This window comes from Hippoglossus stenolepis, chromosome 22 (assembly GCF_022539355.2).
Source record: "Hippoglossus stenolepis isolate QCI-W04-F060 chromosome 22, HSTE1.2, whole genome shotgun sequence".
Classification (NCBI taxonomy): Eukaryota; Metazoa; Chordata; class Actinopteri; order Pleuronectiformes; family Pleuronectidae; genus Hippoglossus; species Hippoglossus stenolepis.
Window position 1 is genome coordinate 11,743,195 of NC_061504.1, and position 24,488 is coordinate 11,767,682.

The 24,488-nt window shown below is 43.3% G+C and overlaps 1 protein-coding gene and 1 long non-coding RNA gene across 2 annotated transcripts in view; one reads left to right on the forward strand and one right to left on the reverse strand.

Moving 5' to 3' along the window:
* Positions 1-13,687, forward strand: part of LOC118101744 — a 68,794-nt gene extending 55,107 nt beyond the window's left edge. The window contains exon 3 of the long non-coding RNA XR_004694580.2: positions 13,417-13,687. This is a non-coding gene — a long non-coding RNA (uncharacterized LOC118101744). The remainder of the gene's footprint in view (positions 1-13,416) is intronic.
* A 1,367-nt stretch (positions 13,688-15,054) lies between these two features.
* The window catches only part of plxna4 (plexin A4), a 215,328-nt gene continuing 205,894 nt past the window's right edge, over positions 15,055-24,488 (reverse strand). The window contains exons 29-32 of the mRNA XM_035147688.2: positions 23,635-23,804; positions 18,554-18,766; positions 16,328-16,478; positions 15,055-15,299 (exon numbers count right to left, since the gene is read on the reverse strand). Of these exons, the coding sequence (XP_035003579.1) occupies positions 15,204-15,299; positions 16,328-16,478; positions 18,554-18,766; positions 23,635-23,804 (630 nt within the window). The 3' untranslated portion in view covers positions 15,055-15,203. The remainder of the gene's footprint in view (positions 15,300-16,327; positions 16,479-18,553; positions 18,767-23,634; positions 23,805-24,488) is intronic.

The following is a 24,488-nucleotide window of genomic DNA, read 5'->3' on the forward strand; positions in this document are numbered from 1 at the left end:
CACGTACTGCCTATAGAGGCCACTGCAGCCGTCAACATGGATCGGATATTCAGAGCATCTTCTGTTCTCCAGACACACACACACACACACCCACACACACACTCCCCGTCATGCACATTTCTCGCAGCCTCCGAGCCTTAAACGTCAATATAGAAAGCAACCCTGACACATCTCCCCCTCTCGCCCTCTGTCACCGTCTGTCTCTGTTTTGCTCCCCTCTTTTAATAAAAGGGAATGTTTTCTATCTAAATTGCTGCAGGATATTGTGAATCATTTTTCAAAAACTTTATCGTTTGTTATTTTTTTTCACACCGTGTGCAAATTGATGCATGGGCAAGACGGGAGACGGTGGGTAGGGACGGAGGGAGATGACCATCGGACCATCAATCACTGCAAAGTAGCCCGCAATGACAAGTGGAAGGTCCCTGACATTTCTGACTGACTTGATTGATGTGTTTTTGAAGTGCGGGCGGAGACAGTGTCAAACCTCCTTTCTGGCACAGAGCGAACAGATCAGGGATATGAGTGATATACTTTTAAACTGTGTGTATGTTTCTGCTTTACTAGTCAGGTGATTCCCAGTGACAGAAAAAAAACTTGATGGGTGAATAGTTTTTGGAATATCGAAGTTTGACTCTTACAAAGTATGTGTGAGTAATAATAAATTGGAATTTTTAATTAATTGGCATTGTAACAGCCTGTGGAATATTTGATCAACTTTTATCATTTTATTATTGTGGTTTTTGAATTGTCAATGTGGCTGTGAATAGTTCTCTTTACGTTGACCCTGCGTTCCACTGGTGAGATAGCCAGGTTATACCCGCTTCTCGTCCATTGTCGAGTGTCAGCCGGGATTGGCTCCCTACTAATGGCCTTCAAAGGATAAGCGGTATAATTACTATCCCACTCCTACTTTCAGTGTGTTACTGTGGTTGTTCTAAGTGTGTAGTGCGCTATTCAAACCCTTTCAGCTGCTATGCACCATCAGTATCTACACATCTGGGTTTGAAAGCTATTCAGTTGCACCATGAAGTTGAGTTGGAACTTTACATTCTTTGGAGTGTTTTTATCCTTTTTACGAGGTCCAAGCAAAGACAGAAAACCTTTATTCTTTTTTAAATCAACTTTTCTGTTTTATGTGTGTGTATAGATGATGTGTGTAAAGTGCAAGGTATTCAGACCACTCTTTTACATTGCAACCTTTTAAAAAATATCTTTCAATTTTTCCTACTTAAACCTATAATCAATATTCTGTAAGGAGAAAGCAAACAATTTTTTTTTTTCTCCTATTTACATTGACATAAATGTTCAGAACCTTTTCTCAGCACGATGATCAATTGCAGCCATTCTTCTCTGCAGCTCCTCTCCAGTTCTGTCAGGTTGGATGGGAACTTTTGTTTCACTCCCATTTCCAGGTCTCTACAAAGATTGGGTTCAGATCAGGGCTCTGACTGGGCCACTCGAAGACATTGACAGAGCTGCCCCTTGGCCACTTCTGCAATGTCTTTGCTATTTGCTCCTCAGAAGGATTATCCTGCTGGTAGGTGAATCTTTGGTGCACTCCCATGGTTAAAGTTAGAGGTCCTGAACTCTCTGAACCAGGTTTTCATGATATCTCTGTACTTTCCTCTGTTCAGATTTCCTTCAACCCTCACCAGTTTTCTTGTCTCTGCTGCTGAAAAAATCATTCAGCTTTGAGGCCAAATGTATAAATGTACATTGTGGAGGCTCCTTGTTGATCCAAAGCAAACCAGACTAAAATGTAAAACTGATCTGGTTGAAAACGTCATTTTACTACATTTTAAGATGTTACAGTTAGCCAGAGGTCTCGAAACTTTAAACCAGATTTAGTCCAGTTTTAATGTTATAATGTAAACGCAGGCTACATTATCATTAAGCGGAAAACAGTGTTTGATGGTTTAAAGAGAGTCTATGTCTTAACATGCTTTATTAACCAGGTGTTGAAACCATAGCAGCACAGCAACAAACTTTTCTTGTGCACTCAGTACGTGTCATGAAATCCTAAAGATGAGAAAGCTCATGTTCTTTCTGCTCTCATCAAGCCACCTTCTCTGGCTGCTCTATTTCCCACCATTCTCTCTCAGTGTAAAGGGTGGCAAAGCAAGGTGACATTTGAAAAGTGCATTTTCCTCTTAGCTCTTTCAATCTGTTCTTTTTCCTCACAGAGAGCCCCCTCCATCTGCACACTGACACTGCACACACAGATAAACTACACACTCTCACTTTTCGACTGACAATGATGGTTACCACCGACGCTGCGTGTGTGTTTGGGAGACCAGACTGCGACCTCTGGACCTCTAAATGACACCGTGGCTGGCTGCGGTGTGACCCGAGGGCCCATTAAGAGTCAAACCCAACACCAGATCTGTCACACACACTCCTGTGATGAGCTGTTGGACATAACACTGTCACCTCCCAATGACAGGTTGTCACCACCTGCGTCAAGATGATCGATTAGCAGAATGAACCCCAAAACCTTCTCCTCCTGCTCCTCGCTCTCCTTCTCTTTACGCTGATTAAAGCAGGGCTACAATCATTTATGTTTCCTCACACACACACACAGCAGGTCTGTTTATCTCCCCGGTGACAAAGTTTTGCTTCACGTTTGGAAGGTAATTGCTTGACTCATTAGCTGTGTGTGTGTGTTTCTGTCTCGGAGCAGCAGGGAATTACATATTATCTTGTTATGTTGAGATATTTAACTGTGAGAATGGTGATCTCAGAACCTGGGATATAAAATGGCCCGAGTGCTTTGGAGAGTCCTGCATGATCTGTTCATTCCTTTCATTCATTTTTAATGGGCTTTGACGAGAACACTTGTTTTCCATCACCAACACCACATATTTGGCAGCGAGGTAAACGGATGGATACTGACAGTGAGCGGGCGCCTCACAACAAGTGTCTTGCTTTGCCAAATCTCCTCCTTGTCAGGATACAGCAAGGCTTCACCCAGTTTTTTTCCCTGTGGGTAGCCAGTAAAATAAATGGCAGACATTACAGGAGTTTATGAGGCACAGAAATAGGAAAATAAAATTGACAGCTTTCCTGCCGCATTCACAAATAATGGGGCTATGAGTGTATTTTTGTGCAGTTGGTGGTTTAGACAGCTCAGGCTTTTATTGCTCCTGTTGCCGTTTATAAAAGCAACTTGGTTTTCATCTTAAATATTTAATAACTTCAAAAGAAACAACCTTGCTTCACTGTGTCTGTCTCTTCCTTTCGCTCTGTTCCCTCTCTGCTTTACATTACTCTCTCACTCCCCTTCATTCCCAAAATCCAGACTGACTGACTGACTCATTTAGTTGACGCTGGCCGGTAATGACAGCCAGACATAATGTGCATTCTTTTCATGCTGTCAGTCACAAGTGTAACAATCACCGCTGCAGCAAAGCCATTAACAAATGTTTTAAATTCACATAAACAACCAATTAATTACTGACTTTCTGCTGATGGCGTTTGATCGGTGGAGAGATATTGTGTTCAAGGACTCGTTCAAGGTCGCTGTGTGCAGATCTGTGATTGCTGTGTAAATCGATTATGGCAACACCCCCCCCCGCCTCCTCCAAGGATGCTGTCAGGGAGCCAGGAAGCTCGGAGCTGCTTCAGAGCCAAGGGCCGTGCTTGAGAAGAGAGATTGGAAATTCAACTTTACATACATCATAGACAAGCATACAAAGTCACAAACAAGTTTTGCAAGTTGCAGACAAACGTCCCAGAATAGTGCTCAGTTGCTAATTGTTGTTGGACTCTTCAACGAAGCGATGTGAGAGGCTTGCATAGTGCTCCTCAATGCGCCAACTCAGGCCAACTACAGCCTATCAGAGCGCATGCAAGGGTGAGGGTGGTGAAGGTCAGTGCAGCTTTTATTACCTGCATCGGGCTCAGACAGAAAAAATACAGAATGCCTGTCTGATTCGGTTTGTTTTCTCTTGGGCTTTGTTGGGTTCAGAGAAATAAGATATAAATTTACCACTGAAATGTTTCACCTCTTCCAGCCTGATGTCTTTCAGAAAGACACAGAGGAGCAGGAGGATCACTGGGTTTCTTCTCGCCTGCCTTTTCCTGGGGACCAGTCGGGGCTTTCTCCCGGTGAAAGATTGTGTAGTGTGTTGCCAGTGACTCATGTAGTATGAACTCACGACTGCAGGAGCCCTGATCACATGTCATCCGCTGACTTAGTGATGTAGTATGTAATCGGCTTAAGTATGCAACACCTACTGTCACTCACCAACATGTATGCACGTTTGTATAACCATGTTGTAATGTGATATTAGCAGGGAGCCAATCTGGCAGGTGTCTGTTTTTTTGCAGCTCTACTGAGCTTTTTAGCCTCGAGTTGTTTTGGTTTTAGGGCACATGCACATTTTAGTGTTGGAAATTCAAATGCTCTGGAACAGCGAGTTTCAGCAAATAACCAAAAGCAATGATGAATACAATTACAGTTTTATATGTTATGGACGGTGGAAGTTGGTATTTGCTTTCTAACACATTATCTGTGTTGAAATCTCTTGATTGCCGCTCTGCTGCCCACATCAGCAACTTCGCTGGCTTCACTTTCCACCTGTTGATGGGTGTGAGTGTGGGGCTCACACAGATGTGTTTCTGGCCCAAAAAGAATGAAACATTGATGGATCATTGATGTCCTGTCAGCCGCGGGCTACATTTGAAAAAGAGACGGATATGAAGAGGACAGTGAAAGGGTGAGGGATGTAACGGGTGCAGGGATTGTGAAAGAAGAAAACGAGAGGCAGCTTGAAAAGAGAGAGGCATTTAGAGGGACAACAAGAGTGACGGGTGCAGAGACAGGAGGAGAGGGGGAGCAGAGCCAGGTGAAGTCATATTCAGTCCTCCGAGGAGGGATGTGGCTGTTTTGTCATCTCCTGCAGACTGAGGGTTATCTGTCTCCTCCAGCTGTGCCATCCAGCTGTCACACGCCGCAATGCTCCACTCTGTCCTGGCATCCGATTCCCTCTGCCCACCATCATCTGCCTCTGTGTATTCCACATTTGTTAGTCTTTACACTTGCTGATTGTTAGCATGGAAATTAGTAGGTTCGAATTATTCAGGCAGTGAGTGTCTGCCATCCTCAAGACAGTTGACAATCACCATAGCGACCAGCCTGTCCTTCCATGTCCTCGTCGTCTTTTAATGAATCAAGTCCGTCTCTACGTGGCAAAACTTCTCTTGGAATCTCTCTGCAGTCATTTCCCAATGGAAGCCATTTCCCTTCTCTAGACACCAGACCAATCTGCTGTCCCCAGCGCCGCTCCCACCACCCCAACCCCACCGGGTAAGAGCCTCAATTACCCAGAGCCTATCACCGCAAACAGCCACTTTGCAGCCAACCACCTGTGACTCGAGCTGAGGGGAGCTTTGGCTGCGGCATGGCTGTGTGGGGGGGGGGAGACCAGCCAAAGCCTTGGGCTGGCCAGCCAACCATTGATTAAGGGAATCAGTATTGATTAAGGGAGCAGGGGACATCTGGAATGGACCAATTTATGTCCCCACATCAATTATTCAAATGGCTGTCACCGAATTGGATTAGAGGGCGATCTTCCTGCCATCATGTCTACCCCTCAACAATCTGTACCCTCTCAGCAAGCTGTCGTCACGAGGCTCCTGACAAGTTGCTCTACAAACTTTGAATTCACAGTTTACTGGTGCAAGTCCTTGTGCTCTGTTCAGATTTACTCTGCTCCATAAAGCACATTGGGACCATACTAGAACAAGCTTTTTACATTTGTTTTTTGCTCCCAGTCACATGACTAATGCCTATAGAGCCCATGGCCGGCTCACACTGTGCTGTCACATTTGTTTCTCAGTTTGCCCTTCTGTCTCTGTGCTGACATCTTGAGGGCTTGAATGCAGTACAGAATGGCACAGCCTGCTCAAGTCTGGGCCAGAGGGTTAATCATATTCATAATGTTGGTGCTGTAGAAGCAGTGACAACATGCACAGCTTTGTTCATGTATGGAGTTGTTTTTTCTGGGGGGGTTGGGTGTATTTACATTAATCTGTGTGCGAGTGCGTCTGGCTTCTTGTTTGGAGCGTCGTGCAGCAGTCGACCCTCAGAGACGGTCCAGCGCTGAGCCCAGCTGATGGGCTCCTGTCCATTGTAGACAGGCTAACACACTGGGAATAAGTCGTGTGACTGAGCCAGGGACAAAAGCCCACAGGTGGCTGACTATGATAGAGGGCTGCCCTTTGTCTGCTGCCCCACCAGAGCAGCTCACACAAACACTGATTCCTCTGACAATGATTGATGAAGGATTTTCTTTCTCCCAGAAACTGATCATGGACAGTATTTGTACCAAACAGCATATTTATTTAAATGTATTCAAATTTATTTTCATGGCTACTGTTTTATTCTACAATTTACAGCCTATAGAAGCAGTGATGCCGTTCATCAATCATTATCCCTTTGCTGCTTTGTCTTTAACGCACCTGCTCTCACTGAACAGGAAAGATTGTCATTTCTGGAGAAATCAAATTTGAAGTGTTTGAAACAATGTTTTTGTAGAGAAGGTAAATTTGACTACTTCTTGTGTGTAGATACTTCATTTATGAGCGTTTCAGTGTTATATATGATATATATGATGAGCATGAAAGAAAAGGTCCAGCGTCGGCAGGTATCGTTATTACCTCCACAAAAGGATTGTGCAAAAACTACTGGAAGGATGTAGCCTGGGTCAGGCAAGAACAGATTAAATTTGAGTGCAGATCTGGATCAGGGGATGGATCAAGGAATTTACATTTCCCCCCAAAAAATGTATTTCTCATAGAACAATTCATGGATCTTGATTAAAAAAAATCAGGAATTTTTAGGTGACTGTTGTGTATGTGTGTGAAATCCGGATCTAATAAATTAAAATGTTGATTTATTGGGCCCCGGCTGAGTTGTGCACCTGACTGAGTGTAATTCTACTGGTATTTGTTTCAGTTTCACGTCTTACTGACAAACACATACTGTTTTGAAAGTGGAAATGTAAAAATGTGCTGTTGTGCAAACTGAAACCTACTCTGCACCAAACAGAACAGGTACTTTAGAAATGCACTTACCGGGAGAAAGTTCTGCTATAATATCATGTGTTGCTATATATTGTTCGGCTTATTGCAGTGTAATTCGTGGCTGAAGTGTTCTGCAGTGGTTAATTGAAACATGAAGGGCAGTTAAGTGCACATCTGTCAAAGTGTTGAGCCAAATTAATTATAGTCTAAAAACAATTTCCTCTTCCTGTGCCCTACACACATTTCCATATAGTTCAACGTAGTTTTTTTGGATTTGTACCTGTTTGTTAATCCACTATCAACAAGAGGAACCTGTTAGAGTTGTAAGTGGACAATAAAGTAATAATACATTTCAATATACTTCTAAACCAGATAATCAATGTATTGTGTTGTAGGCGCACGCAGCTCCGGTAATTTGTGTTTCAGTGAGGTCGTATGGTGCCGGAGCCCGAGGAGCAAATGTGCAGTTTAGAGGGAATTGCATGGTTGTTATTGATGAGGAGCTGAAATGGGAGTAAAGATTTGTGGAGGCCATAAAAAGGAGACTTCATATATATAGTGTGTGTTTGTGTGTGCGTGTGTGCGTGCGTGCGTGCGTGCGTGGGTGCGTGGAGCTTTGCAAGATGTAGTTTGGTAACAATTATGCATCTAAAACTCTATCTGAGCATAAACGATACAGATCATTAAAACTGTTTGACCTTACTTTGAAACCTTCTGACAGACTTGTATCTTCATTCTCCATCTGTAGTCTTCAGGGTATTTCTGGCTGTAATGTTTCTTTCTGTCTCTCCCTGCTGCCACCAGCATCACAAATGTTTACCGGGACAGAGCAGACGGAGGATGGACTAATATCGGTAATTGCTCCCATCTGCTCGCATGCAGTTGTCAATATCTGAGTCCACCGCTGAAATTAGAGCCGTCAACCTGTGTCCAGGCTGCGCTCCTATCATCAGTCCGTCCATCCACACACAACAGCCAGTTATCCACATGATGGGAGCCACACCAGAAAGCTCCCTCCCTCCCAATCTACAAATCCCAGACGATAACCTGATGTTTTAATAACAGCTTTCAGCAAGGACAGAGATCATCCAGGGTTATTAAAGAGATTTCTGGCAGTATTTCATTAGAAAACATTTTAACTCAGGTTCTTGATACAGTAATTATACAGAGAGAACCGGCTGTCAGCAAGTCATTAGAAAAAGCTTAAAATCATATGTGAACCTGAAGAATCTATAACATTTAGAAAAACTCCCCAAACAGTTTTACATTATACGACGGTGCAGAGAGAAGTCTGAAAACTTTGCGTTCATCCTACCTGGTTTATATAAAATGAGACAGAATTTGTTTTATTACTTGTTTGCATGTCTGGCTTTTAGATAAGTTTAAATGATTTATTGGACTGGTGTTGTTTTGCACGTCAGGTCTGAGATCTGTTACGCAAGTGACATGATCTTCAGAACCAAGTTCACACATTTTCTAAATAAAAGCCCTACAATTCAGCTTGATTAGTATTATCTAGTATTTACTTTGAAGACAACCTACCTGACTGACAGACAGAGAAAAAAATTGCCTCACTACTCTTTATGTTTCAGAGCCAGTGAGCGAGATATATCAGGAACATGAGACTGGCTCCATTATCCAGACCAAACCATTACCAAGCTTCGAGTGTTTTTACACTCCCCAGGTAACTGAGCTGTATGTGCAGCCATTGTAAATGACGGACATGTAATGTTTCCACATGTGCCATTAAGTGTGCGCTTAGAATTCATCTCTTCCTGGACACGTTGCTCCAACATGTTTGATTTGACACAGCAGCTGATAGGTTGATACGAATCTTACAAATTGCTCTTTTGATAGTAAATCTAATAGTTTCTTGTCTCAAAGATCTAAGATCAAAAGTATTTTAACTGAAGGGGCCAGGAGACACATATGGGTTCAAATCCCTGGAGCAGCAGATTAGATTATCCAGTCCCATAACCCCACGTGCTCTCTGACAGCATCAGACTCTTCTCGTCCGTTCATCACTTTATCTCCATGTGGACGAACCCTCTAATCTTTGTATGTATTTTCTCCATCAGGCGTCAGGGTGTGTGAATGTGACGGCAGGATGGTGGTGGCGGTGGTGGTGGGGGTGAGGGAGTTTGAGGCGAAAGGGCTGCGGTGATCATGGGAGTGTGGAAAACCTCCCCCGGTGTGAAGCAATCATAGCTGGCTCTCTATCATCCTGCCCCCTCCACTAAGTCCATCCAACCTCTCCCTCAACCCATCACCCCGCCGAGCTGCCTCCCTCCTCCCCGCCATTATTTCCAGCTCTCTAGTCAGAGAATTAGGGTGACACTTGGCAGCTCTCCTCCTCTCTCCACCTCTCCACCTCTTTCTATTTCTCACCCATTACTCCCAGTTCAGTGGTTGGTATATGGAGGGTGACTCTGGGCCAATTCAATCTCGCTCCCCACCCCCTCAGCCACTCAACCTGCAGCCTCCTCCTCCCATCTACGGGAAGTCATTCTGTTTTGTGTACTCCGCACCTCCTCTCCTTCTCTACACACAACCTCCTATTTCCTCATCTGTCACCACTGTTTTCCATTGACTTGCTTCTGCAGCCCTGTTGTCTCAGGGTGGATGTTGTGGTGAAGTACAGTTGTACACTTTATTGTAAGGTGAAGTTGTGAGTGGGAGTGTTGTGCTTTGTGAGATTACAGGAGCTGATTGGCAATTTGAAAAACTACAAGTGTGCTTTTGATGTGTGATGTCGAGTAATGCAGATGGTAGAGTCAAATAAACGAGCTGTGTTTACTGCAGCGAAGCTTTACACTCTGACATGTGCTCAGAGGCTGCAACTCCCTCTTTAATTTCCTGAATGGCTTCAGGTCTTCTAGATCTTTGCTGTGTATATTTGCATTACCTGCGTTATAATAACCCGAGTTACATGAGAGGAGCTTTCGTAAAAATCTGACCATCGTGGAGTTTATTTTACTGAAACTCACATAAGTAGCGTTTGAATCACTCGGACTGATTAAGAGCCATTTGTTCACATTGACACCAATAATATGACTATTGACCTTATTCTAAATAAGACGTTATTCCAGTCATGATGTTTGCTACACAACTGCCGTTCCCACCATAATTTCAAAACCCCAACCTGAAACAATTGAATCCACTTTGTAAATTTGAAAAAGTTGTAGGCTCTTTGTCTGTTGTAGGTAGATATTGTGAAAACTCCAATCGGACATTTTAATGCGTTAAATGTCTTAGATTTCAAGTTCTGCTTAATCCTGTTTCCTCATTCAGCCTCAGTAAGAGTATTAGAGAGGGATCAAACTTTTTAAACAACTTCAAAATTATAGTCGAGGAATATAACACACACAGAGGCAAAGAGCACTGCTACAAATTCACCAACAGTAAGCCTGGTACCATACGTCTGATCCTCAGCTTCTGACGCACCGACCCAGTCCTCAAGTGATTTGTGGGCCCAGCTCTTTATTCCTGCTCCCAGATGGCAGGGGTGTTTGTTTTTGTCCGACTCAATATGAGATGGCTTTGTAGGACGATGATGGTTCTGAGTGAATTGGATGTCACCACTGAGTGCCAAGCTTCTGTCCCTGTTCTGAGAGAAGCAGGCTAACAGAATGATGGTCAGATGCTAATTTACATTTTATTTTGAGAAATACTCTTTGTGCACAATATGACCACTGTGGGCGTGTGTGTGTCTGTGTTTGTGCACTTCCCCTTTGTGGATTTATTTCAAACCTTGCTGCCTTTATTGTCCCCAATGGTTCTGTGGAAAATCAGGCCACAGGCTTTGAATTAATTGGATAAAACCATCATTTGGATGATGTGAATATTTAGTATATAATGATTTGATCCATTGTACATCTTTCTAAAAATCACAGAGGGTTTTCTCTTCATGGGAGTGGTCTCATCCTGCTTAATATTATTATTACTCTACTAAGACATTTTTGTCAGGTTTTACACACCTAACTTTACTATGATGTTTATTAATGACATTTTGGATGCTATACTATGACGTTATCAGGTTTTACACGCCTAACAATACTATGACATTTTTATGATATTTTGGACGCCCTAGTATGACGTTTAAATGAAAATTTGGATGCTTTAATATACTATGATGTGTTTATGACATGTTGGACACAATACTATGCGATGCCGTACTAATACATCTTGGCAACATTTTTGCCAACATCTGATACTATGACATTTTTATTAAGTTTTTGTCATGTGGTGAGACGCTCTGTTGTGCAAGCTTTCACATAAGTTTAGCAAGAATTCAGAGTTTTTAATGAGGTTTTATATATCTTGGTGTGGAACTGTTGTGGTAGTAGCATAAAGGAAGAATGCAGAAAATACGGCCTCTGAGGCGCCCCTTTGTAGTTTTTAAATTCAAATGTAGTTGTTGAGGTTTTGTCAACCGACTGAAAACTGACACAAAACAACCACACAATGCTTGGTTTCATAATAAAGTTTATTCTATATTACAAATAGTATTTTGTTCTTGACTGCAAAATAGGAATGCATCATATTTACATACACAGGTATACAATTAATTATAACAAAGTTAGAGAAGCTCGCCTTATATCCCCCAGGTTTCGTTTTTATCTCTCGATAAGATACTCTTTATCTTTCAAATATGGTCTAGTAAAAGTCTTTTCTAGCATGTTTCTGTAACACCTGCTTTAACACTGAACTAGGAGGACATTTCTAGTTCCTACAAAAACGTTTGAAGGTGGAAACTTTATCTGTGCTCTTGGCAACACAAGGTGGCTACTCGCAGACGACCTTTGTTGCAGAGGAGGGGACGGGGCAGGGAGAAAATGAAAGACGGGGTGTTACACTGGGGGGCAGATTCACAACCACAGTCCAGGACTCTCACCTTGTGTTATTATTAACACGCGGCTGTGAGGGGAAGCTTTGGGTATCTAGACACAGTTTACATTGGCTACATGAATAGAAGAGGTTCTTTGAAATTGTCGTCTCTAATGCCAGTCAGTCCTTATTCCCTTCATTTTCCAATAACAGACTATATTTGATATGTTAACTACACAACACGTCCAGCAAACCCCTTGTGAATGTACCCCTCCAAGTTGAAACAACAGACAATTTACTGTTTAGCTGCAGTTAAACGACAATGAGTTGGATTTCTCATATACATTTGACAAAAAGGCTAAAAAAACAGTCACTTGCCAAACTCAGTCTTTAACATAAGTCTACAATCATCCTGGCTTTTTAGAGCGTTTAGCTGTGTCATCAATTACATGTATACATAGATTCTTCTAGGTGTTTTTTCTTCTAATTAAATGGGATCGTAAAGTTTGTATTTCATGATGTTGGCAAACTGATGCAGTCTTTTGTTGCTTTTTGTGAAATGGACCTTTATCAAACCCCTGTATCCATCTTTTGTTATTCGAAAAAAAACAGGATTTAAAAACTCAAAATGTATCTTTTCTATTCTGGGCTCAACTGATGGAGGAAAATAAATGTACACAATTTATCGTGATGAGTTAAATGAAAGTAAAAACAAGATGGAATAGCAGCAAAGAAAGAGCAAGACTCAGCTCGCATCTTCTACCAAACACCACAGAGGAGAGACGGCAGTAACACCAAACTGTAATGGAAGACGTTAAAGTTAAGGTGACACGAAGATGGTCGTACTGTAAGAATCACAAAAAGGGTTTGTGTTGTCTCGTGAGATCCAATGAACAGTTGGCTTGTAAATGACTTGTAAGTCCTAGTAGCAGTAGAAGTATATAAATATCTTTGAGCAAGGCAGTTCCATTTCATACCATCCAAATAGGTCAACATGCAAGGGTATATATTATTTTCATTTAGCATCTAACACGTCACAGAAACGATGAGCATGAGGTTCTGCAGTAGGGGCTGGACTGGATAAAGGTTCCACCTTAAACGAAAGTTATAGTTTTTATTACATGAACAATCCACTTTTTCCGTCTCGATTCTTCCAAGCAAAAGAAAGATAAAAGAACACATCCACATCATCATTGCAAGGCTTAATTTTCTTATTTTTCTTTTTTTTTTTATAAGTTTCTTAAATTGTTTATGTTTTACATGCGCTTAAAAAGCCAATAAAGGACCCAAGGTGGACCTAGGGCGGTCTTCACACATTCACATCACCACATGGGGCACGTTGTCAAGGCAAAAGAAAGGGCAGAGGTCAAAAGGTACGGAGGGCGCCTCCATCATCTCTCTTTCAATCGCTCTCTCCCACCGCGGGGGTTCACATCCAACAAGTCTGAGCAACTTTAATGTCTATCATTTTCTCTTTATCCTGCCGTGATGCTCTCGTTTTGTTCCTGCTCTGCTTTATCAGATTTCTTTTTTTTTTCATTTTTCTTTTTTCTTTTCCAGGCTCGGAGAAGGCCGCCCCTGCCGCCACTGAGGACAACTACACTAATACAGACAAGAGCGCCTCAACAGTTACACACTGAAGAGTTGGGGTTTTGCTGTATGCAACTAGCTACCATCTCCAACGCTTGTGCAAAACAGAAAAGGGAACTGGTAATTCAGGAGCCGGACACAGAGGTGAACGGTGTGCCGAGAGCCGGAGCGACTCGGGACGATGGAGAGAGGAGGAGGAGGAATCGGATCACGTCGCCCACGGAGCCTCTCACCTCGACACACTGAGGTCAGAAAAATCACACAGGTTTCTTTAAGTTCCAGTCACAATAAATTTTTTTTGTCCTAGAAGTGGTTGTCTTTTTCGTAGTCCTTTGAATTCGTCAGTTCCTCAGTGGCACTTTACAAATACATTGACCCTTTTGAAAATTTCAAGCTCCTTTGGTTTTTGGCTGACTGGTGAAATCCATCTTGTTTGAGTTCTCCACACAAAAGTCTTTAAATAAGAACATCCTGGGAAAGAGGTGCTGCTCTCTCTTTAGGTAGCAGTCAGCCGCCTCGGACTTCACTGTGCCACTCTTCTTCTTTTTGATCAAGCAGTTTCTTGCCCAGCACATTTCAGTCAGCTCTTCTCTTCACCTCCTCAATGGTTGGCGTAGATACCGGGCAGCTGCTGATTGTGTGTGTATCTGTGCGTGTGTGTGTGTGTGCTTTGATAGACCGTCGCGGCGGCGACACGGGAGTGGAAGTGGCACGAGCCAAAGACTGCTGCTGGTGTTTGGATGAGCAGTCAGAACACGTCTTCCAGAGTTGGTTGTGTGCTTCTTACAGAGGATCCAACTTGGGTCAGAGCCTCCAGGGGTTTCGTCTAATAGGTTAAATTTGCAGTAGCCACATAAGCCAGATGGAAGCAGAAATCATGAGCATTTTCTTTCAAGTAAATGTATGCTGGCAGGGACAAATGTGCGAATGTTGCAAAGGGGTACAGGTTGGAGATGCTCTGGTTTGTAAAGTTTTAGTGTCAGTCACATTTTCGATAAAGGAAAAGTTCAGAGAAGCACTAATTCTCCCCTACCCCCATCAGTCTTACTCTTAAATACAACTCCAGCTACATTGAAGGAACACAAGAACATTCTAGGTTTGCCTGGACTCGCCCCAAATTTCACAGATATGTATGCTTTGTTTGTAGGTACAGTGTAAACTTGGCAAACCACCCTTGCATGAATTTTCTTCAGAGGTGTTCATTTGGCTTGCAGTCATCATCTTTGATGTTTCCTCTTGATTCTGTATGTTGAAGATAGATCTACTCTAGAGATGGTTTGATTGGAACTATCCTATTCCGAAAAAAGTTCTCAACAAAATGGACCAGCAGTGTGGTTTTTAAAGAATTACCTACCAGTGTAAATTCTTAAAGGCAACATAAAAATGTCTTTCCCCTTGTTTTCTTCCAGCAGGGGGACTGAAGTATGCCAATATGGCCAGCTTTCAAGAAATCACCCCTTGGCACTCTCCCTGTGGTGAAGCCGAGGGGTCCCCCGCATTGCACTGTGGGAGAAGCCACCCTCAGCCCCGGACCACCCTTCAGATGTTTTCAGGTAAACTAGTCTATGCAGCAGAGTGGATGAGGAAAACAAAATATCTCTTGGGGGAGGAAGCAGAAAAAAGGTTGAGGAAGAAGTCATCTTTGAAAGGCGGAGGGAGGAAGTCACATGATGAAAAAGATGGGGACAGGTCTTCGCTCAGGCACGGCTCGGTTTCTGATGGGGTCTCTTCCCAGTGCGCCCTGGGAAGTGCGGTCCTCAGCTTTCCAGACTCATGAAGGCCACCACCTGCTCCAGCTTGAAGGCCAACCGCTGTTTCCTGGCTGCATCATCCTGTTCCAGCGAACACACGATCTGCAGACACCACAGTGAGGTAAACACACAAAGACATTACTGCATGTACTCTGGATTATAAAACCTCAGATTACACTTTCTAATCCTGTTAAATCTGAAGCAAGAAGATGATCTAATGTTTTTTTTGTATTTGTAGTTTTCAACTTTGGCCATGTATAAATGAACGGTACTTCAGGAAACGGTCCAGTAGATGTTCTTTGCCAGCAGAAGTTACAATGTAATCTTATGGGGCGACAGTGACACTCTATGAAATGTCCTCTAAAAGTAATAAAATAACCAAATTGTTGTTCTGGGTCTTTGCTAAGAATCTGGCGACGTTACAAATGTGTCGCTCTCATCTCTACAGCAGCTTGTTGCCTCTCTATTACTCTACTGGGCAGGTTCATTCAACATTTTTGTAAGTCATTTACACACCTACATTTATAAACATTGGGTCCAGATTGAATTCCCCTTTAAATAAAACAATACTGAAGATCTATCTTTTCAACAGCAAATGCTCCACATAAGCTTGAATGATGCTATGAAAAGACTGTGACTTCCTCCTTTATTCAGCTTGACAGGGGCAACAAAACATCTACAGTCGTTTCACATCATTCCTGCAAAGTGATCCACTTTGGTTTTCCACTACAAAGCTTAATACACTTTCACATTTGTCGGGATAAACCAGGAAATAAAGCATCAATCAAGTTACTGGTGAACTAACGATTGTTTGGAATATAAATAATGTTTTTTTTCAGTCTGGCTTGATGTTGGAGTTCATCATTGCTGCTGTGGCATAGAGGAGCCGGTTTACAGCAGGTGATTATTTCTAATGGGAATTGTCCTCTTACTTTCTGGCCAATATAATCCACTGAGCTACGACCTCCTGCATGTTTTTAAGGAAACGTAATTAATCATTTACTATTATTGATGCCAAACACTAAGACCAAAATTCAGTGGATTCTTCTTACAACAAAACACATAGTCACTGAGTCTAAAATGTAGTAAAAGTGAGTAAATGGTACAGATGTGTAGTAAGTGTCACATACCTCCTCAGTGTATTTGCCCACGTAGGAGTAAATCTCACTGAGAGAGCTCATGGTGTTGAACTCATTCATGTGCATCCGTGACTGTTCTGCCAAGTAGGCGTTCATGTCCTGGTCGCTGATCGCTTGCATCTTACTAATGTCTGAGTAGTACCTGTAAACCACACAGAGCACAAACACAGGTTTACTGCACAGAACATTGTTAAAAACAGCTGAACAACACTTGTACAGTAACACAACTGAAATGGAGTCATACTAGACACTGACAGGCACTAGATTTTCAACACACACACACTCATTTTCCATTGAGGTAATCAGTCACTGTCGGTAGCAGCTGTGTTGCCCCTATCAACTATATAAATTAAAGCTGCTTATTTACATATTAAATTCCTGCAGCCTGAGGACGGCCTGGTGTTTGCTGGATAACTGTGGGCGTGTGAGAGACCATGTTTGCCAGGAGTCTTCAGAGCAAAGGAAAAGGCAGGTGGGTGCAGCTCGTAGCTTTTTCACAGAGGTCACACACACACACACACACACACACACACCAACACCTGTTCAGTGCTGCAGGGCATTTGTACAGGGAGCTGCTAGCAGGGGACTGTTAGTGTACACACCAGGTGTGCTGGTCTCAGGAAAAAGATGTTCTAAACAGACAATAGTTTTCAACCTTATTTCAACGTGAAGTTAACCTAAGACCTGCTGCTTCGTGTCCTTGTGTCGTCGTTGTTTATGTCGCTAAAATAAGTAACAGTTATTTACGAGCTGTTTATTTCAGACATCTGTTGCTTGAGTGTGACAGGACAGATATGGATTGATTTCTAATGGCTACAGCTGTACATCATATTTCACTGCAACTCAAAGTGACCTCCAGTCTTTTGTTACCTGCATGCATAATGTGGCATGGAAAAGTTTAAGCCCTTTGAAATGACCTGTTTTCTTGCATTAATTGGCAAGAAAAATGTGAACTAATCTTTATTTAAGTCCCAACTATAGAGAAAAACAACACACAAACATTCACCGTGCTGGTGGAGCGAGTCAGTGGGAACCAGATGATGAAATAAATGGTTAAACCTCAAACTAAACATTTCAGAAGCTATAGATGAGAGCTGCAGGTGTTCAGGAGGACTTCTTGACCCAACCTCCTGCAGAGCTCAGACATTATCTCCGGGTGTCTGGTGTGAATGTCTCTCTGAACTCGTTCCACAGCGTCTCCTCTGAGTTACAGTCTGTGCTGCTGTGAAAGGTGGATCTTCTTATTGAAGTCATTCTGTATTAAATTTACTTTGATGTTCTGGATCATTGTCCTGAAAGACACTTCGATAAACCTGACAGTTCATCCTCTCCAATTCGAGAGCAGGACTTACTCATTTCACCTTCAGATTTTGCGATGCTTAAATGACAAAAGGGACTATTTTTAGTGTACAATTTATTAATATGAATAAATGCTTTTATTACCATATCTGTTCTAGTCCTTTATATCATAGCCGCTTCTCTCTGACTTTAAATCCTCTTGAAGTATGTGCTTGTGCCCTTTATAACATTTCTGCTTATGCTGCACTGTACAATAGAAGTAGCTGTATTCTCTGTCCTCACAAATCATTTTCTGCTTATGCTATCCAAATGCATGAATCAGCAGAGGACCCTCACAATGTGCTCACGCTTATTTGTCTTTATGAGAGACCACATGCAGACAAACAGGACTAATGAGTGCGCTCCTGAGCCTGAAGCTGCTCATTTGATTCTACCCAGTCAAGCGGCACATATATATTCTCATCCTGAGGCTCGCCTTGTGACGAAGCTACACACACATAAATACTCTGAACTGCTTCACACGGCCCCATCTTTTATTCAGGACAGGGGAGACTCGCCTCCCCTGATGACAAATAAATTTAATATAACTCTCATTTTAACAAATTACTGGCTTCTGCTTCCTGCTACACTCAAAAATGCTCTTTTTTTTTTCTCCCCACACACGTCTGCATCGTCCCGCTACACAAACTCCTCTGTACTGTAGATCTCGTGCCCTGGGCGCTCTCATCCCTTCCTACTGTGTTGTAATTTGGATTGTGTTTAATGGCCCGTAGATCACAGTGTGTGCGTGTTGGACTGAAACATGGGTAATGCAGGTTTTCTGATGTTTTCACTCGCACCCCCCACCCGCACACATTTCCTCTCTTCATCCACCCAACGTGTGATGTGTATACATGTACACTCTCATCCGCAGCTTACCTCTCCACCCAGCTCTTGTAGCTGGGGATGTCCTTGGCGTAAAGCAGCTTGTTGGAGGGCGAGTCCTTCCCAAGGCGGTGTTCTGAGGTGGAGCAGGAGTCCATGAAGGTCTGTGCCACCACGGACAAGCAGGCGTCTGTGATGCTGCTCTTATGGATGTCAAACACAAACTGGGGGTTCTTGATCACATTCACCCAGAAACGCAGAGGTAGGCTGCAGGAGAAGAAAGTACAACTGTGGTTAAACAAGTTATTTTTCCTCAGTCTTATATTATAGTGTGGTGATGTGCTGCAGCATAATGTGGAATTTATTGCAACCTGTTAATGGAATATCAGTATTTAAAAACATGCTTATGAACGACATTGTTCAGTTGCCTCTCGGTGACGGGCTGCTTCAAATAGCCACGCAAACAGAGACACAAAGAGGATAAAGTAAAACAACAGTCAGTGTCCGGTTGAACTACTCTGAGATTTAGTCCCTAAATGCCATTGTTATATTTGCTACAGGCAGCCAGGCAATAGACACGAACATATTATGCACCAGAAGGGGGACGAGGATGCGTTCGCTTTGCAAAGCTACTACACAGGCCCGGCCGCTGTGCTCTATTTGATGTGTGTGCTCAATTCAATAAAGCCTTTATCTTGAAAGCCAGGTGGTGGCTGGCTCTCATTTTTTCCAGCAGTGTCCAGGGGTCCTCGCCGAGGCTGCACGGCGACACAGTTCATATCGCCTTGTTTGTGCAAGTGGGTCTATTTTGTGCCTGTCCAGAATAATAAAAATATACAAGTCTGTTCATTTGCTGGGCTTGTTTCTAGCGAAATGAATATATAGGGGCCAGCGTTTTATCTGTGTGCTGCAGTGAAAGGGCTCAGGTGGCATTAAGAAACAGCAGAGTGCTACTTGGATCTCCGTATCTGTACCACACTTTTGGCTGCGTGGTTTTAGCTGACACAGTAAAAATCTAAAAGAAAATAACTAAAGTCGAGCCTGCATACAAGTTTCTGTGTGTGTGTGTGTGTGTGTCACGATATCAAAAGATGTGGGGCAGAAAATACAATAAAAACTGAAATGCAATCATTTAAATACCACAGGTGTTCAGCTTCCATCCCACTAAGCATTTACCCAAGCACTACCACCCACAAAGCCATTCACATGTACAATCTGACAAAAGAGGATTTGGACCCGGAGGAAGAAACAACTCTGCATTATGACTCAGAAATTAATCTCAGCAAAGAATCTAGAGGGATTAGGTGCAGGGATCAAAAGGATATTAACACCACTGCTGTGCTGCCTTGATTGTTGACAATCTGGCCCTGTTGCCCTCTGCTTTGAGGTGTGTGTTTCAACGCAGCTTTAGATGTCTACATGATGAGTTTCCTGCATAATGTCATGTTCAGAATAACCCCCCCCATTATAACATCTGCATACGATCTATCGTCTTGAATATAGGCATAGCACAGTTTCCTTTTTCTGCAGTGAACTCCCACTGTGCAGCCTCAGATATTGTGAAGGACGGCCACGATCAGTTCTTTTGGTCGAGGATTAGGTTAAATATCAGCTGCCAAGATCAAGGACATCTCTTATCCGAGAGGAATTACACCAGCAGAGCCAAAGAAGAGCTTTTGTATTCGGAGACTATTTCTGTCCATCAATTGAGGACTACACAGTGCAGCCAATTCAGACTGATAAAACAAGAGAGGGTGAGATAAAAATGTCTTCTATTTACTCTAACAGGCAGTATTTATTAATATGGGCTACACTTCTTTTTTAATTCACTTCATTCAATATTGTTTGGATCAGAGTGGACTGTCCAAATCCACATTATTGATGCAGCAACACAACTACACTAATGACTCGAAGTGAAAGTTGTTCCAGCATAAACCACCTAAATCACATGAACTGTTCACGCCATCTCTACAGCTCGTTCTCTCTTTTCATCCAATCACAACCTGACACGCTCTCCTTGAGCCAATCACCTGTAAGCTGTCAAAGTTTAAATTAATCTCTCTACCTTCTGTCATTCAGCTGTCAGTTCGGTGACCCACCTCCACCCCTGCACCACCTCAACTCTCCCAGGTCATCTTCCTTAAACCGTCCAACCCTAACTTCCATGATGGGGTCCAAGCATTAAAGTCTATTCCTCTGATTGCGATAAATTTAATTTCATTCTAATTTGTTTCACCTGATTGAATTGTAAGCTCTACTTACTGGGCCATTCGTATTTTGACAGGTACTATACAGCAAATGAAAACATCCAAAGTTGCACATCCACAACAGCTACATCTCGCAGCCTTTCCCTCAGGAGCACGTCTAACCGCCTCTTGCAGTTTGCACTGTTTGACACCGCTGGCACCCACACACAGTCAGTCAGCCTCTGAATCTGCACTTGTGAAATGGTTTTCCAATTTCTGCCTGATAGTCGTTCACCACTGGCAGGGAAAGGGTCACAGATGTTGTGATGCAGGGCATCCCACCAGGGAGCTGACCAAGCCTGACCTCTTTCATCCAGCCACCTAAGGTTAGAATTAATATCTTTATAAAGGTGACCTGGGCATTGTTCCAACTGGACCTCAGTGGGACAAAGTCACAACCTTTAGTGCCAGTGGCAAGTCGCAGGTATTTACTGAATACTGTCAGGACAAGTAGCTTCAAACTGATGGAAAGTCTTTTTGTAAATTACACAAACAACAATGATTCCAGAAACTCTAAAAGTCATACTGATGCCACAATCTGTGTGGGGGTGTAATTGCAGTATAGATAGACAGCAGAGGCTAGGTGGTTATCTGCAGGCAGAGGAGTGAATGCATGTGCCAGTTCGGCAATAATTAAAATTCTGTTTGTTGCATCCCCACACGACAAACACTGAAGACACACACACACCAAATACAGAAGAGTGAGGATAAGAAGAGATGCTGACACACTGTCGCCAATCCAAAAGATACCATCTGGAGCGGCTCTAGGAGCCAGTGACTCATCCGTGCACACACTTACTTTACACTCACACACATACAACAGCTCTACCGTACAATGAAGAAACCACTGAGTGTTAAGCTGATTTTTACTTTGCACAATAACAATATGCGGACATGGTTTGCTTGAAGAGCCCTGACATCCTCGCAGTTTGGGGCGTGGACGGCTGCTCTGTTAGTGCTGGGGCTGATGTGAAGGATGACCTTGGGTTGTAAAGGGTCACAGCTAAATACCTGGGCCAGACTAAATCTTGCACGTGGTCCCTGTCAGTTTGTGTAGATGTTCAGAATCAATGGAAATCTGAAATGTTTCTTACAGCTCTCACAGCAAGCACAACTAGAAACATAACATATTTCTAATCAGATATTAGAGGAAAAGAAGGTTCCCAGTGTAATTTCACATGAAAATCAAACCTTTTCTTGATAAAATGTTGGTTCATGGTGAACAGGAAAGGCCCTGGAGCACCAGAGAGCAGAGGATAATCTAACATCAGGGCAACATCAGGGGGTACAGTGGAGCTTTGATGGTGGGGGAGGCCTGAAGGGGAGGTGGGGGTAGCAGTAGGAAGTAGGGCCTCTGACTGGTATGATGGCTTGAAGTTAATGGTGTGTGTGATGGCGATGGGTCTGGTAGGTGTAATGGGACGGGGGGGCCCAGCATGAGAGGGGCCCCGGTGGTGATTACTCTCTACCATCAGACAAAATTACGGCTTTTGCTGTGGCCAAGATTGCCGTGTTCTGAGACGATTAAAGGTTATCGGGCAGCACGCACAGGGAGAGAGGAGGAGAGACTCGGGCATATGCACGTCCCCAAGTTATCGGTGGTGGCATCAGCACAAACTGTTGTGTGCAATCTAAGTGGCTGTTCGTGATGGTGTATTATGATAAATTGCTATTCATTCACAGCCCTCGAGTGAGAGCCCATTCCATTAAAAGTCTAATGCAAGAGCCCGTCGTGCTCTCAGAAAACACTTAACACTCACTGCAAATGGCCAAAGAACGCAGACACAGGAAAAGACCAAAATCAGGACCATAGCGTAAAGTAAATAATATTTCTCTCCTTTCTTTTACCCCCCCTAACCATTCCTCCTCTATTTGCCCCTCGATGCACATAAATTTTATCTTCCCATTTCCACGGTTCTCCCAGGCCTTGAGCTGAGTGATGCATGCTGGGATCTTGGCAGAGGCCAAGAGGCTAATGAGATATTAGTGTGCGTTTAACTCCCACTGAGTTCACTTCCCTTTCTTCACCTTTCCATGACACTCCTCGCTGCATTCTGGTGAACTGCTGGTTATTTAAGCACCACCAGCCACTTCAGGAGGGCTCACACAGGTCGGCGTGGTCTAAATTAATCAGCGGATATTAATTTAGAGGTGCACTTCCTGCACCTGGGAGCGTACATTTGTCACCATGGAGATTTCCACGGCGACAAGCGTATTTTGGCGCAGTTATCAATGATAATAGATGGAGAGTCCTGGCAGCCAACTGGATTAGCCCCTTGTGGTTGGCTTTAATGAAGATTACACACCCCTGTGGTTAATGGATATTAGGACGGGAAGAGGCGTGTGGTTCAGCTTGGCACTGACACTGGGCAATGCCAGGGCCGTGCCATGTGAAATATGCCAAAATGAACTGATTGTGTCTGCAGCGAATTATCTAACAGTGCAGAAAAGACCATGAATGGAACCAAAGGCATCACACTGTTGTATGTAGGTCCTCCCCTCTGCTGCCAAAACAGCTCTGGCCTTTTGAGGCATGACTCTGGAGGGGTTGTATGGTATCAGGCACCAAGACACATCCGTCTTTTCCATATGTCCACAGATGTGCGATCAGATTGAGATCTGGGGAATTTGAAGGCCAAGTCAAGACTTTCAACTCTTTTGTTCCTCAAACCATTTCTGCCCAATCTTTGCAGTGAAGCAGAGCACGTTAATCCCCTGAAACAGTCCACTGATATCAGGAAGATCTGTTGTCATAAAGAGCTGCACTTGTGCCTTCCTGGATGCTTTGACCTCGTCCAACCATCAAGTTCACAAAAAGACAAAAAGGTATATGTGTGTTTGTGTGTGTGTTTCTGTGTGTGCAGACATTTGCTTATATCCTTCACTCACCAGTTGCTCTTCCATGTGTGTCGAACATGTGGGTCATGGATGTTGTGTTTGTCTGCCTGCTCGTCCAGGAAGTCAAACATGTACTTGATGGCCAGCGGCAGGGCGCTGCCTCGATGGGCTGTGCTGAAGATGGTCTCAAACAGGTCGTCCACAAACTTTTGTAATGTCCCCTACGGAGCAAAGAGAGGAGGGAAACACATAATTTAAACCAGGATCTTATAGGTGAAGGACACTAGTGGATTCAACCCGTACTCTGGCGATTAAACATCATTGTCTCTCTTCCTCTTTCCAGTTTAGTTTCTACTGGTAGAAAAAGGGAAACAATCCCAAGACCAGTAATGTCTTTACTCTGATGGAATATTAATGTGTGCACAACTTAAAGAATTGAGCAAAAACATCTATATTAAACAGAATGAATTTGTCACAGACTGATACATTGAGAGACTTAATGTTGACAGAAAGATTGGCATAAACTTGTGAAGTGAGAGTCACTTTGCCATGTTTATGTGTCTGACTCGTATCTCACAGACCCGGCCCCTAAATCCGCTTGCAGCTTTGATGGGGGAAATTGTTATTTCACAGCTGACTTTTAATAATATCTGGGAACAGGAGGCGCATCTCCTAAGCCTCTTTGTGCTGCAGGATTAGCTCCCACACTGCACCATTGACCCTAATTTGATTTAATGTTGGCGACTTTAAGGAGGAGGAGGAGAAGAGACAGGAGAGACGGAGAATCTAATCCTCTTGTAAGGATCGAGCTGATGGGATGCACGGGGAAAAAAGGGGAAAGAACGAGGGATGGAAATGAAACGACAGCGACAGAGGTTTCCTTTCAGGGAAAGATTGCCATTAAG